Genomic DNA, 18,389 nt, shown 5'->3' on the forward strand with positions numbered 1-18,389 from the left:
CTATTCTTCAGCCGTCCCTTCCAGGATGTGCTTGAAGGAGAAGGGGGAGAACTTGGAGCCGGCTCCCTCATAGAACTTGTTCTGGAATTCCACCCTGTGGTGATCGGGAAGGGCAAGAAAAACAGATTGAAATGTCAGCTCGAGGCTGGCAGGCAGCGGCAAGGCGCAGAACACCGTGGGAACCTGATGACCTTGAGCCTCCTTCTTACCACGCCTTCTTCCTCCCACCTCTCTTCCTCAGGCTTCACGGGACACAGCACACACTTCCCCCACATCATGAACGTCCACAGCCTCCATCCAAGCAAGGATGCCTCCCCCCTCACTGCACTACTTGATCATCACAGTACATGAGGCGTCAGCTCTCTATGTGGTTATGCATGGCTTCCATCTCCACCCTAACTTCCAGTTGTGGGGTCCATGCTAGCACAGAATGAGCAGAAGCTTGCCCCCTCCCCCACCCCGTTACTCTCTCATTACATCCGACTGCAGTTTCCCCTTCTTCCTCTCCTCCTAGCTCCTCCCTCTATCCCAACCGTCATCATACACTTCTACTTCCATTTCCCTTCAGAAAAAGAACAGGCCTCCCAGGGATAGCCAGCAAACAAACATGGCATATCAAGTTGCAAAGAGGCTATTGGCCTGTATGTTGTAAAGTCACTTTATGACCAGTGTCACCCACGCTCATTTTTGTGTTGTGGCGTTACAGAGGCGTGCTTTGTACACTAGAGAGGAAATGTCAGCCTGGTGATAGGAGATGCTTCCATTCGCTCCACTCAACATGTAGACATAAAAATATTGTTTTTTTAGGGCTAGAGAGGTGGCTCGAGTTTAAAAGCACTGGATGTTTTTCCAGAGGAAGATTTGATTCTCAGCACCCATATGGCAGCTCACAAGTGTGTGTACAACTCCAGTCCCAGGGTATCTGATGCCCTTTTCTGGCCTCCACAGGCACTGCATACATAAGGTATATAGACATATATACTGGCAAAACACTCATAGGCATGAGATGAAAAGAATCAAAATAAAATGTTCCCTAACAATAGCAGCTGTGGTGTATACTGAGGCTGGTCAGGGTGGCTTTAAAACAACACAGCACCCGCAACCTAGCTTCACCAGTAGTCTCTGGGTCCATCTGTGAATGCTAAGGGCTTCCTGGGGCACCCTCCTGTTTCCTCTGCAGAGTTGAGTGGCTTGTTTCTTCGACTGAAACTCCTGCTCTCAGCGACCACGGTGGCCAGGCACCCCTACTCGAATCACAGGCTCTCTACAAGCCTGTTTCAGGTCTGACCCATTCTAAAGCCAGCTTTAGTAACAAGAGAGCAAATAGATACTAGGAACTAAAGAGAGCTTCATTACAGGGCGGCCAGCACGGCTGCATACATGTGCATATACGTCACATCACACATTCTATACAAACGGATAACCGAGGTTCCACAAACAGAGTTTAACTGTGACTCCTGCCAGCCAGCCCTGCAGATGGCCCTTTCCCAGCTCAACCTCCAGCTCCCCGGGGACAAGCAGGCTCACCAATGCAGCCGGAGGGCATGCAGAAAGGCTGAGAGACCCTCCATGATGAGGAGGATGGCCACTGTGAGGACGGCAAAGACGGCAAAAATGATGAAGACGCCAATGAGCCCTCCCCAGCCTCGAATGCGTAGGCCGATGCTCATCACCATGGTCCAGAGTACCTCGGACAGCTCTGTGGGAGCAAGGAGGACATCCTCAGCCCTGGCTGTGTCACGTACACGTCTGTTCAATGCACATCCCTCTCAGCCTATCACCTCAGACTCGAAGGTGCCTCTGAGGGTCGTGCAGGAACTTATCTACCTCAACTTTGATCACTGTGATAGGGCTTCCAACAAGAATAACCAGCCAAATACTCAGAACCACACACACTGTGATCACCAGGGAAAGTAAGCCAACCAGAGCTGTTGGTAGCAAAGGGAACACAATAGAAACAACACACACGAGATAGGCAGGAAAATGCTAAACCTAAAAGAATGCATGAAGCACGGTTTGTCTGTGGCCCTCTCTGGGACACAACCTCTCCCTGTGTTGAGATCTGAACTTTCAGTGTCACAGTATTTGGAGACAGTCTTGGAGGGGAGACATCAGAAATATGAGAGGGGTCCCTTTGCCATGGGATTAGGGAAAAGTCAGAACTCGTTCACTCTGATATCTTGGCTCTCACATCCCCCACCTCTGTGTGAGGACATTTGAAAAGGGAGCTTCCACCCAAGCCCACCCACACTGGCCCTCTACCTCAAACTTCCAGCCTACAGAACTGTAAGAAAATCAGTGTCTGGCTGAAGCCACACAGTCTGATGTGGCATTTTGTCATGCCAGGCCCAAGCTAAGATTCTGTTTACATAAATTCAGAAGCACGGAAAACTATAGTAGGTTGATTAAGGTCCAGAAAGACACCAAGGAAAAACGTTAAATGGCCCAGGGAAAGCACTTCTGCTTGTGAATACAGTAAGCCTGTTCTCAGGGTAGTATGGTTGTCAACTCCTCCCCCCTCCCCCTGCCCACATATTCCCGGGTTGTACACTCACCTGCGTGAGCCAAGCTGAGGGCCCAGAGCCGCAGGTACGAGGCCGTATTGGAGATGCAGCCCAGGCAGTACTCAATGGTGTGGATGGCTTGGTGGACAAAGATGTCTCCAAAGTTGAACTGTGACAGAGCATTTTCTACCTTATTTCATTAAGTTCTTTCTCTCCCTTCCCTCTTCCTTTATAGTGGGAACGTTAAAATCTAATTTTCCTTTTTATTATAGTAATCTACATATTTATGGTGTAGGATATTTTGTAATAAATCCTCATCATATCAGGGTAATTGGAGGGCTTTGAACTCCTGTCTTCCAGTTAGTTACAAATTATATCATAGATTACAGCCACAGTCCCCGTGGGCCGGGATAGAAAGGGGAGAAACGAGGACATGGGAAGGGAATGGGAAGACGCCCACAAAAGTCAAGAATTCTAACATTTGCTTAAGGCCTTTTCCCTTCTCAGCTGCAAACCTGCAATTTTCTAGAAATCTCATCAAAAAATAAATTTCATCCACAGTAAAGAGCATGCTCTAAACTCCTTGTACAACCCCGGTGGCTTATTGGTTATAACATCTTCTAGCCTACCTCTGGAGCCAGCCTGCGATCTCATCAGAGAGAGAGAGAGGAAAGGAGAAAAGAGTGCTGAGTACCCTTTGAATTGTAACCTGTGAGCTACCGAGATGGTATGTATGGCTAATGTTAAAAGACAGCTGTAAGAGGCAGGCAGATTTCTGAGTTCGAGGCCAGCCTGGTCTACAGAGTGAGTTCCAGGACAGCCAGGGCTACACAGAGAAACCCTGTCTTGAAAAAAAAAAACAAACAAAACAAAAAACAAAAAAACCGACCAAAAGACAGCTGTAAATCGTGACACTCCCTTGAAGAGTGCACACCCACACTTGGGGATGTCTTATTTTTTTCCCAAATATCTGCTTCTCTTAGCCCCTGTGCTTAAAATCCGTGTTAAAATTGTCGTTTAACAAAACTGACTCTAAGAAGCCCACCAGAGATGTTGAGTGTGCTTTAATCTTTCCCGGAGCCTTTTGTTTTGATTCGTTTTTGTTTTGTTTTAATAAACTCCAATTATGCTTCATACTGGGTCATTCTGAAATTCTTTTCTGTGTCCAAGTTAAAGATGGGCCTCCTCAGGCTGCTGTGGGCAACAGGGAGGAGTCACATCTCATCTCCACCCTTGCTGCCACTGGCTGGCAACCCCGTGGCTGTGGACCACTAGATCTTAGCCTTGCTCCCTGTGCCTTGGTACCCATGACTCCCTCTGTGCTTTCTTCCACGGGAAAGAGGCATACATGATACACAGATGAGTGGGGAACGGGTGTTAGGGAAGTTCTCGCCTAACTTGGGGAAGTACACATTAATTTACTTGAGGAAACGGCCCAGGTACAAAGCACCATTTCCCATCAACAACAGAAAGGAGCTCTAAGAGCAGGGCTGAGCCGGGGAGGTGGAGTTACACTGCCGCATGACGCATGCGTAGAGACATGGAAGGGAAATGTGTTCCCAAAGAAGAAACAGACCCTGGAAGGAAAATCCAGGTGGCTTGCACTATTGTTGAGGCCAACGTCAAAGGGGAAGATCAATCTGTTGGAAACCAGGGCTTGTTAGCTGAAGAACAGCAGACAGAGCTCAGGTAGTGATGTTTCCAGATAGGTGAGATGGGGGAAGAGAAAGATGCAGAAAGAGTTGAAACATGGCAGAAGGTTAATCTGCAGGCACAATGGATCAGACCGCTCCCACGGGGATCAGCCCAGCCAGATCGGAAGGAGAAGAGTGGTTGGAAGACCCCATAGCCCTCATTACCCCCTATTCTCTGCTGACTTGAGAGCAACAGCCCTGGGGCAGCTTACAGCCTAGTGGAGAGAACATACAAAAAAGGCAGCTGCCACACCATAGCACGGCGACTGTACTGGCTGACACACTGAGTCCCAGATTCCGGGATTCCCGGCGTGATTCTGGAATTTTTAGGAAAGTCTCTTACCCAGTTGGGGTCAGGGATCATACAGGTCTCAAAGCACTCGAGCCTAAGTAGTCGCCAAGGATGGCATTGATAACAGTGAATTGGACTTACAGGTGCTGAGTTTGGGGTGACAGTGAGCTACACAAGAAGAGGCATACAGCAGGGAGTTCTAGACATGAGACTAGGGTTTAGAAAAGGCAGATACATTATGTTGGAGAAAAGGGTTGGGATTTACAGCAATCCATTGCTTACTGCAATACCTCAAGCTAGACACAAGCTGTGGCAGCAGAGATGGTACCGGTGCTAGGCTCACACAATGTTGCTGGTGCTTGGGGCTGAGGGTCTCAGCTCAAGGGACCCGCTAAGCTGCTGGGCTGATAGGATGGTTGGTCCTCACAAGCTCTTAAAGATAACCGCAGTAATTGGCCAAAATAGTAAAGTATTTTCAAATTCAATGTTAACTCCCTGTTCTGATCCACTTAGCAAATTTCTCTTTCCTGGGCTTTCTGAAACCTTCTGACTAAGGAGCCATAGGCCGAGACCAGCAGAGGCCCCTAGATCCTCCAGCATGAGTCTGAGTTCATTCAGCCAGGATGGTGGCTGCACCCTTGTGTGCTATTGTGTGACTGTAAAGATCACATCTAGACTCTATGCACACTGAGAGGCTGGCCTTTGGTACTGCAGTCTCAGATACCTCCTCCTCGTGGCCGTCCTTCAGCCCATGGGCACCTGCAGTCTTCTTAGCAGAGGGACCAGAGTGGTCACCCTCCATGGCATCTTCATGGATCGTGAAAGACTGCAGCTGTTGACAAACAAGGAGAGGAAGACACCTTTCAGCTTGGCCTCCGAGTTATTAAAGTATTAACAAAATAATGGACCTCATTCAGTGTCAGCTAGGTATCTTTCATCTGCTGAAGGGCACACACTCTTGAGACCTCCCCAGGCCTTGCAGGGAAGCCCACCACTCTCTCCCCACCCGAGGCTTAATTTCTAGGAGTATGTGCTCTGATCCACAGTGGGCAAACGAAAAGCCAGCACTCACCTGAGATTTCTGGTGCTTGGCCCTAAGAACAAATGGCTTAATCAAAAGCATCCACGGCACAGACACCAGCGCTACAATGACAAAGAAAGTCTGGACTTCTTGCTGTAAGATCAAAATGATGACCAGTCACTAAGATGACCATGAAGTGCTCTTCCCATGCACAGTGGGATTCCCCGTGCTCAAGGGGCGAAGACAGGCACTTCAGCAGCCCCCTGTGCCATCTAAAGCTTCCCAACAAATCATCCTGCCATCTGCTACATTCCTAGTGTAGACAGAGAAATGCTGTCCTGCAGTGCTCTGTGTCCACGGAAAGATGGAAACCATATCTGCATTGTTTACTCTCTATGGAGCCCTTGTGATATTCTCAAACCATTTAGAGCCAGTCTTTAAAGCAAGTCCTCTAGGGACAGGCTATGAAGACAGCTCTGTGTTTCCCTCCCCTTTAACTCTGCTCCGCAACATAATTACGCTGGTTGCAGAAGGAAACTGGCAGGTCACATGACTCCAACCAACACTCCGCTGAAAGCCTTGGTCATCTTCTATTCAATCACTAATTCCATATTTCTTCCAGTGTAAAGTGATAATTTGAGCTCTCTCATCCTCCTTCCCTCCCCCTCGCCCTTCAAAAGGAAACTAAGAGTTCCCCCCACACCCTCTACACGGCCCCTCGTGGGTTGGGATGTCTGCCAAGCACTCAGAGCCCAGTTTCTCATGGTTCCCCCCTTTGACCACTGCTAAGGCCCAAGAGGAATCCCAGCTTCGTATTTCCTTCCAGGCCCCTCCCCCACTTTGGTTGTTTTTACACATTCCTCATACAGGACACCCAGTTCTAAGGAGCGATTCAGCTGCCATTGTGGAAAGAGGAGATGTCTCGACTAGGACAGGGACAGAAAACGGCTCCAGAGCTAAAGAAATACAGCAGGTGAGCCTTCCAGTTTCCTCAGCTGCTCTTGCCAGCTCAAGGTTCCTGTTATGGCACTGCTGGCAACATAGTCTACCCAGTGGAAACATTGTATCCGTATCTGCTCAGTCTCTTACCCTCCATTTTCCTTGTTCAAAAGAGGGAGGAGCCACGTGTCCTCACCCTGTTCTTACCCAATGAAGCCCCTGCACATAAAGCTGTCTCACTGCCGTTTGTCCATTTTTTTTAACCAGACCTCCCATGCCTAGACCTGGCAAGGGTGTATATACAAAGACAGACAGAGCAAAGCTGAGTGGAGACTTTGGTGATTACCATTTGTTCCAACCTTGTGACCCCAGACTGAGGTTATAGAAATCCCAAACTGTGTCAACATAATTAATCTTTCTAGGTGGCCTTGGGGAAGGCAACCAATGTCCTGTAATGGTTTTGACTAGAACAAGAAGTTGGGAAGCCACTGGCTGCAATGCCTGGTGCCTCTTCCAAACTAAGTGAACCCCTGGCCTCTCTACAAGTAGTTAACACTGGAAACACTTGGTTACTCTAAGGCCAAATCCTACAAGAAAGGATTTGTTACTTGGTTACTCTAAGACCAGTATCTACAAAAAAAAAAAAAAGGTTTGTTTGGGAAATCCAAAGAAACGTTCACTCTGATGGCCAGCATGGGATAAACGACCCTTTAAGACACACTCTCCCCTTGTGCCAGCACTCTGGGGCCGGCTAAGGTTGCCTTGTGTGTTGAACAAGTCAGACACAAAAGGGCTCTCTGAGGTAGGTTTCTTCTCTGATTATTATCTCTTACAAAAGCCTTGTCAGGAGGCAGGTTTTCTTCTTGCCTGATGCCTCTGGAGAAAAGGAAACACAGCAAGGAGCCAGGGAAAAGGCTCAGAGTAAGCTAGAATATTTAATGCGTGCAGGTCCCGGTTTCCATGGAAGAGCCACCGTGTGATCCTAGCCACGGAATTTGGTCCAGGAGTCAGCATAGAGGGTGTCTTCCACTCACACAAAGCTGCCCTCTACCTGCATTAGCTGGCTCATCTCTGGGTGAGGCCAGAGTAAACGGATGATTCATTGAGTTCTTTTTACACCCAGTCCCAAGGGAGTATTTCTATTATTTCAAGATAAAGTACATTTTATGGGAAGAAGGAACATGCTGAACTGGGAGCAGGGAGGGAGGAGAGCAAATGAGACGAAGTATGGCGACACGTATGTGTGATGGTGCCATGACAAAACCTGTGATTTGTATGCCCACCTAAACACTTATTTAGATATCTAACAAATAAGCATTTAAACCCGCTGAAAATAGTAAGTTATAGTCAACTGTCCATCTCTGCAAGTTCCACATCTGCATATCCGGCCAAACAAAAATACTAACAAAACAAAACTCTCTGTACTGAACTGAATACAAGACCTTTTTCTAGTCATTATTTCCCCCTAGAAAATGGTGTCCCAGCGATTTACATAGTATTTACATTGCACTGGATGCCAAAGTGATTCCGAGAATGTAGGGAGAGAGCTCTACACAGTACACCTTTAGTCCCAGCACTTGGGAGGCAGAGGAAGGTGGATCTCAGTGAGTTTGAAGCCAGCCTGTTCTAAGAATGAGTTCCAGAACAGCCAGGGTTGTTATAGAAAGAAACCCTGTCTCGGGGGTGAGTAGTGGACTATGGGAGATTATGTGGGCTCTACACAATACTGTACCATTTTACACAGGAGATTTGAGCATCTGTGGCTCTGAGGATCTAGCTACAGGTGTTTTCTGTGTCCTAGAATAATCCCCTGTAGATCTCCAGGGGCAGCTGCTAAAGAGGCTGAAGAAAATAAGAAAGAGATCAGAGTAAGAGTAAAATTCAACTGTTGAAACACACATCCATGGAAGAACAGAAAATGGGGGTGAGCTCCAGCTGACTTTGGGAATTATGGGATAGCGTGAGCCTGGCCCACAGTCTTCCAGAAACCTGCTGTCTGTGGAAACAGAGGAACTTCTGCTTTTGGTTTTATTTCTATTTTCTTTCATGTGAACCTTAGCTAAAGTTTGCTTTTTTAACGAAAGATTATGTTTGTTTGTTTGTTTATATATAGACAGAGTTTCACTGTGTAGCCCTGGCTGTCCTGGAACATTCTCGATATAAGACCTCACACTTAGAGAGATCCATCTGCCTCGGCCTCCCAAGCAAGATCTTTAAAGTCCTTTGTTTGTTTATTTGTTTGTTTGTTTGTTTTACATTTACTTATTCATTTCTTTTGCATGCATGTGGAGATCAGAGGACAGCTTGTAGGAGTTGGTTCGATCCTTCCACCATTTGGGTCTGAGGAACTGAACTTAGTCACCAGGAAGGCAGCGAGCACTTACCTGCTGCTGAGCTATCTTGCCAGACCAAGATTTTTAAATCTTTAAAACTTAAACTGGAACACTTTACAATTCAAGGCAATCCATTAGAAGGATTATTTTTTCCTCTTTTCCTAGCCAGTTTTCAACTCCTTAACAATAATGTCCCCTGTGTATTACCCCTGCAGAAAGACTGGCACAGCGACAAAGTTGTGCCAGTCCCCTTATTTAATGAGAACACAAAGTTCTTCCCGGAGAACCTTGCTAGGGATGGCTCAATCTTGCAAGGAACGACTCTCTGCAGTACTCCGACCGTGAGAGAGAGTTTACAGAATTTAGTGGATCTGAGGAGGTGTTTTCAAAGCAAAGCTACCTGATGGCCGTACAGGGGTGCATTGGAGGAGTCATCGTAGTCGAACAGAAACATGCCGATGAAGTGGATGAGGATGCTGGGTGCCTTCCGGGAGGTGTGGGCATCATATCGACACCACTTGAAAATGATCATGAAAACCAGGTATCCAAACAGGCTCAGCATAAAAATCATCTCGGGGATGAACTGCAGAATGATGTTGAAGGTTTTTCTGAAGTAGCTAGGGATGGAAAACACAGATGAGACAGAAGGTTAACACAACGTCGGCGCTTAAGCTTAAGTGCGCCCCCTAGAGCATACAGTGCTCATTTCCTTTTTGAGCGCCTGCTGGCAAACAGCTGTATTCCCCCGGCAAACAAACGTGTGTGTGTGTGTGTGTGTGTGTGTGTGTGTGTGTGTATGTGTGTGTGTGTGTGTGTGTGTGTATACAAGACATTTGGGAGCTTTTCTCCTACGCATGTTCTAAGACAGGGGGGCTCCCAACCTACAGCCTGTGGGCTAGACGGAGCCTGGAAACTAAGAATGATTCTAATATGAGGCTGGAAAGGTGGCTCGGTGATCAAGACTACTTGCTGCTCTTCCAGAGGACCCAAGCTGGATTCCCAGCAGTCACATCAGGTGGACTAACTTCAGTTCCAGGACTTCATTTTCTGGCACTGCCCCCACAGTGCTTAGGAGTAGAACACTTGCCTAGTGTGGTTGTTTGAATGAGCATGGCCCCCATGGGTTCACATATTTACATACTTAGTCTCCAGTTGGTGGACTGTTTGAGAAGAATTAGAAGGTGTGGCCTTGTTGGAGGAGGTGTGTCATTAGATGGCTTTGCTTCTTTTTCTGTCTCTGTCTGTCTCTCTGTCTCTGTCTCTCTCCCTCTCTGCCTGTGTAACGCTCTCAGCTACTGCTCCTGCTACATGCCTACCGGCCTGCTGCCACACTTCCTGTCACGTTGCTAACGGACTAACCCTCTGAAACTCTAAGGAAGCCTCAAGTTAAACACCTTCTGTCACAAAAGTTGCCATGGCCAGTGTCTCTTCACAGCAATAGAACAGTGCCCAAGACATCCAGTCTGTGTGAGGTCCTATGTGCAATTCCTAATACCTCAAGAAAAGAAAAAAGGAGGGTATTTTATGATCCTGAAATTCTGTAAATTCTCTCAAGAGACAATGCCAAGGTAGAGTAATAGAAAGTGCAGAACCTTTTGCTGTAAGACAGAGCCCTACCAGGCTAAGAGGAGATAGAAAAATCTCTGATGTATAAGGATGCCAATGACCATCCAGCTGGAAAGCCCTTCCCCACAGATCTTTAGTTTCAGCACGTCCCTCAGGGCACAGCATCCTTGTGAACTACGTCTATGGCCCCTTGACTTACAATTGCCCTGCAACTGAATCTTGCCAACAAAATGGGACCAGAAATGGCACCTCCCACTTTGGACTGAAGCTTTAAATCTCTTGAGTAACTCTCTACCTTTACTCTGGCACGGCACCTGCAGGGCTCCAGGCAGCGGGCACCTGTCCTCTAAGTCCCCTTGTAAGGATGACAGATGTGGAATCCATGTAGGCCCTGCTGCTACGATTCATGGTCTTAAGTCATTGAGCCCGGAGTTGTTCATTTTCCTGTAACCTAGCCCATTCTTGTCATGTATCCCTGTTCTCTTCCTTTCTCTCTCCTTCCTTACTTCCTCCTTAAAAAAAAAAAAAAGACAGGATCTCCCATAGCCCAGGCTGGCCTTAAATTTGCTATGTAGCTAAACCTTGAATTTCTGGTTTTCCTGCCTCCACCCAAGAGCTAGAATTACAGGTGTGCATGTGCAATTCCATTTTGTAGTGTTGGAGACTGAACCTAGGGCTTTATGCACACCAGGCAGATACTGTACCAACTGAGCTCCACCCCCCATTGTATTTTGTTTAACATGATAACCTCACGCTGTCAGGCACTGAGTCTATGATCATATTCACTGGGAGCTCAAGCTGAGACTTAAACTGACTGATTCAAGCTCTCCATCACATCTGTGGGCCAATGCCCCGCTTACTCCTAGGTAGCAAGTGGGATTTATGTGGTACCTGCCGTCAGCTGCCATGTTCAAGGCACACTGAGTAAGTATGTGTGATGCTGGCCAAACACTTTTAGCATCACTAAGTTTTAGAAGCTTTCAAGTGATGGATACTGAAAAGAAGGAAAGGTACAGAGTGCAGACATGAACAGTTGTGTGTGTGTGTGTGTGTGTGAGAGAGAGAGAGAGAGAGAGAGAGAGAGAGGGAGAGAGAAAGGAACAGAGTGCAGACATGAACAGGTGAGAGAGAGAGAAAGAGAGAGGGGAGAGGGAGGGAGAGAGGAGGGAGGGGCTGCCATCAGCTGGGAGAAGGATCCAGGGTTGTAGCACCTTGGCCAGAATTCATACAATTCCTCCCTGACCCTTTGGGTGGAAAATGAGCTGGATACTATATCAACCTTTCCTTTCAGGTAGGAGGAACATGAGGTGCTGTAAGCTCCCCAGGCCCTTGCTGAACCCTAAAATATTTTCCAGGTGAAAAGCATACATTTACTTTGAGAGACTGCATAGCAGAAACAAAGCTGCTCCTGATTCTGGCCAACCAGCCCATCTCAACTCAGCTCAAGCCAAGACCCACAGGGAGCTACCTGCCACACAAAGACTTGCTGGTAGCTCTTTCTCTCTTCCTCATCAGTGCCATTAGATGAGCAAGCAGAGGGTGAATAAAGAATCCACACGTAGGTAGAAGATGGCTCATCAGTCCTTGTGTTCTTATAAAGGACCCAAGTTTGGTTCCTCATACTGTGCTAGGCAGCTCACGCTCACCAGGGAATCCAGCTTCGGGGGGTCCGTGAGCATGTACTCACATGCCCATACCCACACTCAAACACACACACACACATACACACACACACACATACATGTAATTTAAAATATTTTTTAAAGAAGAAACTCACATGTGATTGAAGACGCTGAGAATAACACCAAAAATCATATGAACGATTCCCAGAATGACTGACATCTTCATTTTATAGGAGTTTAAAAATGTGAGTTTGTTTGAAGCCAGGTTCCAAATCTGGAGAAGAAACATGACAAGAAAGACATGAGGCAGAGCAGGGGAGCTCTGTAGGAGTGGGGGCTACTGCATAGAAAGCAATTACAGAGACCTGCTCCGGGGGCCACAGAGAAGGGAACAGACAAGCCTGTTGTCACTGCAGTTGTGGTGACAGCACTAGAAGCATTAGTGCCACTGATCAAATTGCCAGGTACTGGAAGAAAAACAGAAATGAGGACTTCTGAGATGGCCCAGTGAGTAAGGGTGCTTGTCACCGAACTTGGCTTCCTGTGCTGGTTAGGTTCTGTCGACTTGAAAAACTAGAGTCACCTGTTGCCTCCAGAGATTGGCCTGTGGGCCATTTTCTTGAATAGTGATTGAAGGGGGAGTCATAGTCCACTGTGGGTGGTTCTGTTCCTAGGCAGGTTGTCCCAGGTTTTATATTGGAGCAACTAAGCAAGCTATGAGGAGCAGATCCCCTCCACAGCCTCTGCTTCAGTTCCTGCTTTAACTTCCTCTCAATAATGTACAGTGACCTGTGAGGCTAAATAAACCATTTCCTCTCCAAGTAATTTGTGGTCATGGTGTCTATCAAAGCAACAGGAAGTAAACTAAAAGACAACCTGAATTCTATCCTTGGAACCGTGTAAAGGTGGAAGAAGAGAACCCATGAAGTTGTCATCTACCTCCTTCAACATGCCTCCCCTCATAAATTATACACACACACATACACACTAACACATCACACACCACACATACACATACTAACACACACACACACCACATACCACACACACAGACACACACACACACACCAAAAGATACATGGTGCCAACTTGGAAGATATTGTGAAATACTATGTAGCGTCTCAAACTTGCCTCAGTCTAATGGCCTGCAGTGTGTTGACCTAAGAATGGGTCACAACTCCTTTTTAATAGTAACCCATTTTGCTTTGAGTTCCTGGGATAGTTCATACGCAAAGAATTTTCCAGAACCTTCTTAAGTCATTTCCACAATCAGTTGTCAAAATCACTATGGATAAGACATGATTCCTGCCTCTCTTTCAGTCCTGGCACATATTCCAGCCCTAAACAAGGTCACGGAGTAGACAGGGGCTAGTTAGGGTCTCACTCTAACTAACGTTCTTTCCTGCCACAGAAAACTCACTAACCAAGTGAGTTTTTTGCATTCCCATCCCAAGTCCTTGCTCATACCCTCCACCTCACAAGAAATTCAAGCACATCCCGTGTGTCTATGAGATGGGCCATCTTAAAAGTAAGAAATCTACACGGCCTTTTCACGTCCATCACAAACAACTTCCTAGTCTAAAATGTTTTCCTTCCTAGGGGAAAGAAAATCCATTTCTTTTGCTGTAATGAAATGCCATGAGCAAGGTGGCTTATAGAAGGAAGGGTTTATTCTGACTTATAGTTCCGAAGAGATAGGAGTCCATCATGACAGAGAAGCATGGTGGCATGAAGGTAGGAGCAGGAAGCTGAGAACTCACACCCTTAACCACTAGCATGAAGCAGAGAGAAGTTTTTTTTTTCTCAAACACCCCCCCCCCCCCAGTGATATACTTCCTCCAGCAAGGCTACATTACCTTTGCCTCTCCAAATAGTACCACCAACTAGGAACCAAGCATTCAAATGCCCGAGACTATGGGGGACAATCTCATTTAAAACAGCACGGGCCAATATCCAGCTAGACACAGCTTTACAACATAGTCCATCCCCACTGTGTGTGCACATACTCATTTGCACATGTACACACACCAACACGCTGATGGAATTACATACAGCTTGGAGCCTCTTTGCAATATTCTGAGCAGCAGCTAGATCACCCCCAAGAGACCAATAGGATGGTGGGGGAGGGACTGCAGTGACTAACACTAGAAGCACCTCCTCTGTCCCTGGCACAGCTACCTGGCATCTAGGGTATCCCAGACTTGCCCTCTGATCCTGGGTGACCCGTTTCTACAACACCAATCAGCATGGTAAGTAAGGGTAAGATCTTTAACACACTATAGATCTAGCCAATCAGATGCACTACAAATGCTGACAGGTTAAGTATGTACCAGGCATATATCAAGCCCTTTAGATGTGCTGATCTCATTTAATTCCAACAAAGGCCATCTTAGGATACAAATATTCCAGTTTTATAGATAAACTTATAGAGAGTTTATCATAACCTCAGAAAGAAACAAGTTACCAATGTACCTTGGAAGAAAAGAATATGGAAGCAACTGATATATTCACGTTTATGACTAGGGTGATCCATCTGTTAAGCAGTCTCAGGGCTCTGGCTGTTATACCCATTCTACAGGTGACAAAATAGGCACAGAGATGTTCATTTATTCAAAATCATAAAGCCAATGAGTGGGAAAACCAAGACTCAGACACAGGTAGTCGAATTCCACAACACAGATTCTTAACCATGTGTCCCGTCTATGGAAAGTGACTCAGTGACAGAGCATTTGCTCCCATGCACAAGACCCTGGCCTCAGTCCCCTTACTGAACAAGGAAACTGCAAACACCTCAAAGCTACTCAGCTACAATGAAGGCAAGTTATTTATGTCACAGGAAGTCACAGGAAGATGTTTAACACAGTGAGTGAATGTGTTGAGGAACCTTATACAATGTAATACTGATTAAACCCTCCATCAGTCTTTGGCTCAAACATCAAGAGAAATATAAGGACCACATCTGCCAGACCTGCTGCTGTCTGTAGTGTTTTATATTTTGGAGATTCTAAACCACACAAAGACACAACAAAGAAAGAGAACTTCAGACCAATCTCCCTTATGAACATTGATGCAAAATTACTCAATAAAATTCTCAAAATCCGAGTCCAAGAACACATCAAAACAATCATCCGTCATGATCAAGTAGGCTTTATTCCAGGAATGCAGGGATGGTTCAATATACGGAAATCCATCAATGTAATCCACTATATAAACAAACTCAAAGAAAAAAACCACATGATCATCTCACTAGATGCTGAGGAAGCATTTGACAAAATTCAACATCCCTTCATGGTAAAAGTCCTGGAAAGATCAGGAATTCAAGGCCCATACTTAAACATAGTAAAAGCAATATACAGCAAGCCAGTAGCCAACATCAAACTAAATGGAGAGAAACTTGAAGCAATCCCACTAAGATCAAGGACTAGACAAGCCTGCCCACTCTCTCCCTACCTATTCAACATAGTATTGGAAGTCCTAGCCAGAGCAATTAGACAACAAAAGGAAGCAAAGGGATACAAATAAGAAAGGAAGAAGTCAAAATATCACTATTTGCAGATGATATGATAGTATACTTAAGTGACCCCCAAACTTCCACCAGAGAACTCCTAAACCTGATAAACAACTTCAGCAAAGTGGCTGGATATAAAATTAATTCAAACAAATCAGTAACCTTCCTCTACTCAAAGGATAAGCAGGCTGAGAAAGAAATTAGGGAAAGGACACCCTTCACAATAGTCACCAATAATATAAAATACCTTGAAGTGAATCTAACCAAGCAAGTGAAAGATCTGTGTAAGAACTTCAAGTTTCTGAAGAAAGAAATTGAAGAAGATCTCAGAAGATGGAAAATCTCCCATGCTCATAAATTGGCAGGATTAATATAGTAAAAATTGCCATCTTGCTGAAAACAATCTACAGATTCAATCCAATCCCCATCAAAATTCCAACTCAATTCTTCATAGAGCTAGAAAAAGCAATTAACAAATTCATTTGGAATAACAAAAAACCAGGATAGCAAAAACTATACACAACAATAAAAGAACTTCTTGGGGAATCACCATCCCTGACCTCAAGCTGTACTACAGAGCAATAGTGATAAAAACTGCATGGTATTGGTACAGAGACAGGCAGGAAGATCAATAGAATAGAATTGAAGACCCAGAAATGAACCCACACACCTATGGTAACTTGATTTTTGACAAAGGAGCTAAAACCATCCAGTGGAAAAAGGACAGCATTTTCAACAAATGGTGCTGGATCAACTGGAGGACAACATGTAGAAGAATTCGAATTGATCCATTCTTATCTCCTTGTACAAAGCTCAAGTCCAAGTGGATAAAGGACCTTCACATAAAACCAAATACACTGAAACTAGTAGAAGAGAAAGTGGGGAAGAGCCTCGAAGACTTGGACATAGGGTAAAAGTTCCTGAACAAAACACCAATGGCTTATGTCCTAAGATCAAGAATTGACAAATGGGAGCCGGGCAGTGGTGGCGCACGCCTTTAATCCTAGCACTTGGGAGGCAAAGGCAGGCGGATTTCTGAGTTCGAGGCCAGCCTGGTCTGAAGAGTGAGTTCCAGGACAGCCAGGGCTACACAGAGAAACCCTGTCTTGAAAAACCAAAAACAAAACAAAACAACAACAACAAACACAATGAATTCGAGAAAGTCATAAGTAAATGGATGGAACTAGAAAATATCATCCTGAGTGAGGTAACCCAATCACAAAAGAACACACATGGTATGCACTCACTGATAAGTGGATATTAGCCCAAAACTTCGAAATACCCAAGATACAACTCATAGACCACATGAAGCTCATGAAGAAGGAAGAACAAAGTGTGGGTGTTCGGTCCTTCTTAGAAGGAGTAACAAAATACTCATGGGAGCAAATATGGAGACAAAGTGTGGGACAGAAACTGAAGGAGGGGCTGTCTAGAGACTGTTCCACCTGGATAGCCATCCCATGTGCAGTCACCAAAGGCAGACGCTGATGTGGATGCCAGGAAATGCATGCTGACAGGAGCCTGATATAGCTGTCTCCTTAGAGACAGAGCCTGAAATATACACAGGCGGATGCCATTGAACTGATCACAGGGTTCCCAATGGAAGAGTTAGAGAGAAGACTGAAGGAGCTGAAGGGGTTTGTGGCCATATGGGGAGAGCAACAATACCAACAAATCAGAGCTCCCAGGATCTAAACCACCAGCCTGGGAGCACATAGGGAGGGACCTATGGCTCCAGCTGTATATGTAGGGGAGGTTGGCCTTATCGGGCATAGGTGGGAGAGGAGGTCCTTGGTCCTGTGAAGGTTGGATGCCCCAGTGTGGGGGAATTCGAGGGTGGAGAGGTGGGAGTGGGTAGGTGGTTAGGGGGCACATCCTCATAGAGGCAGGAGGGGAGATGGGATAGGGGGTTTCTGTGGGGGGGAGTGGGGAAAGAGGATAACATCTGAAATGTAAATAAAATATCCGATGCAAAGATTACACCTATATAATTTTAGGACAAGCAATTGAGTTTTTGTTTTGCTTTGCTTTTGTGGTGCTGGGGATAGAACCCAGGGCCTCACTCGAGGAAGCTCTAAACCTTATCCATTTCCCCTTTGTTTTGAGCATCCCACTTCTCTCCGACTCTGCCAGTCTTTTTCTTCCCTTTCAAAACTGTGGTCAAGTGGCAAAACTGCACGAAGGATAGTAGGCTAGTTTTGTTTTGTTTCTCTTTTTAAAATTACATTTCTATCAACTGAGAGGCTGCGGAGATGGCTCAGTGGTTAAGAGCACTGGCTGCCTGCCTGTGTAGCTAACAGTCAACATAACTGGTTTCCTATGGCATCTTCACATGCATGTGTCACTAGACTCTGTTCTACTTCATTCCGCCCCACCCATGTTTTCCCCCGGTGTACACCAGCTCCCCCTCTGCCTGGTTCCCTTTCTCCCCAAATCATCCTCACCAGAATTTCATTACCATGCTTAGGATTCCATTCCATTACCTGCTTAGGTTTGTTTGTTAGTTTATTTTGTTTGTGTTTTGTCAACTTGACACAAACTAGAGTCCTTTGAGAAAAAAGAACATCAACTGAGAAAATGTCACCAGATTGGACAGTTGGAGTTCTCCTGATTAGTGATTGATGTCTGGGAATCCAGCCCACTGTGGGCATGCCAGCTGGGGCAGGTGGTCTTGATGTGTAAGAAGTCTGGCTAAAGGCCGGGCAGTGGTGGCACATGCCTTTAATCCCAGCACTTGGGAGGCAGAGGCAGGCAGATTTCTGAGTTCAAGATCAGCCTGGTCTAGAGTGAATTCCAGGACAGCCAGGACCACACAGAGAAACCCTGTCTCAAAACAAAACAAAACAGAAGAAGAAGAAGAAGAAGAAGAAGAAGAAGAAGAAGAAAAAGAAGAAGAAGAAGAAGAGGAGG

General features: G+C 46.0%; 1 protein-coding gene across 2 annotated transcripts in view; it reads right to left on the reverse strand.

The window, feature by feature from the left end:
• Positions 1-18,389, reverse strand: part of Atp6v0a4 (ATPase H+ transporting V0 subunit a4) — a 46,595-nt gene continuing 28,206 nt past the window's right edge. For both annotated transcript variants that reach the window (XM_028768394.1, XM_028768395.1), the window contains 7 exons: positions 12,127-12,245; positions 9,184-9,400; positions 5,563-5,664; positions 5,215-5,322; positions 2,556-2,673; positions 1,528-1,699; positions 1-94 (listed from right to left, as the gene is read on the reverse strand). In XM_028768394.1, coding sequence (XP_028624227.1) covers positions 1-94; positions 1,528-1,699; positions 2,556-2,673; positions 5,215-5,322; positions 5,563-5,664; positions 9,184-9,400; positions 12,127-12,245 — 930 coding nt within the window. The remainder of the gene's footprint in view (positions 95-1,527; positions 1,700-2,555; positions 2,674-5,214; positions 5,323-5,562; positions 5,665-9,183; positions 9,401-12,126; positions 12,246-18,389) is intronic.

The sequence above is a fragment of the Grammomys surdaster genome, unplaced genomic scaffold, assembly GCF_004785775.1.
Source record: "Grammomys surdaster isolate TR1022 unplaced genomic scaffold, NIH_TR_1.0 186, whole genome shotgun sequence".
In the NCBI taxonomy this organism is placed as follows: Eukaryota; Metazoa; Chordata; class Mammalia; order Rodentia; family Muridae; genus Grammomys; species Grammomys surdaster.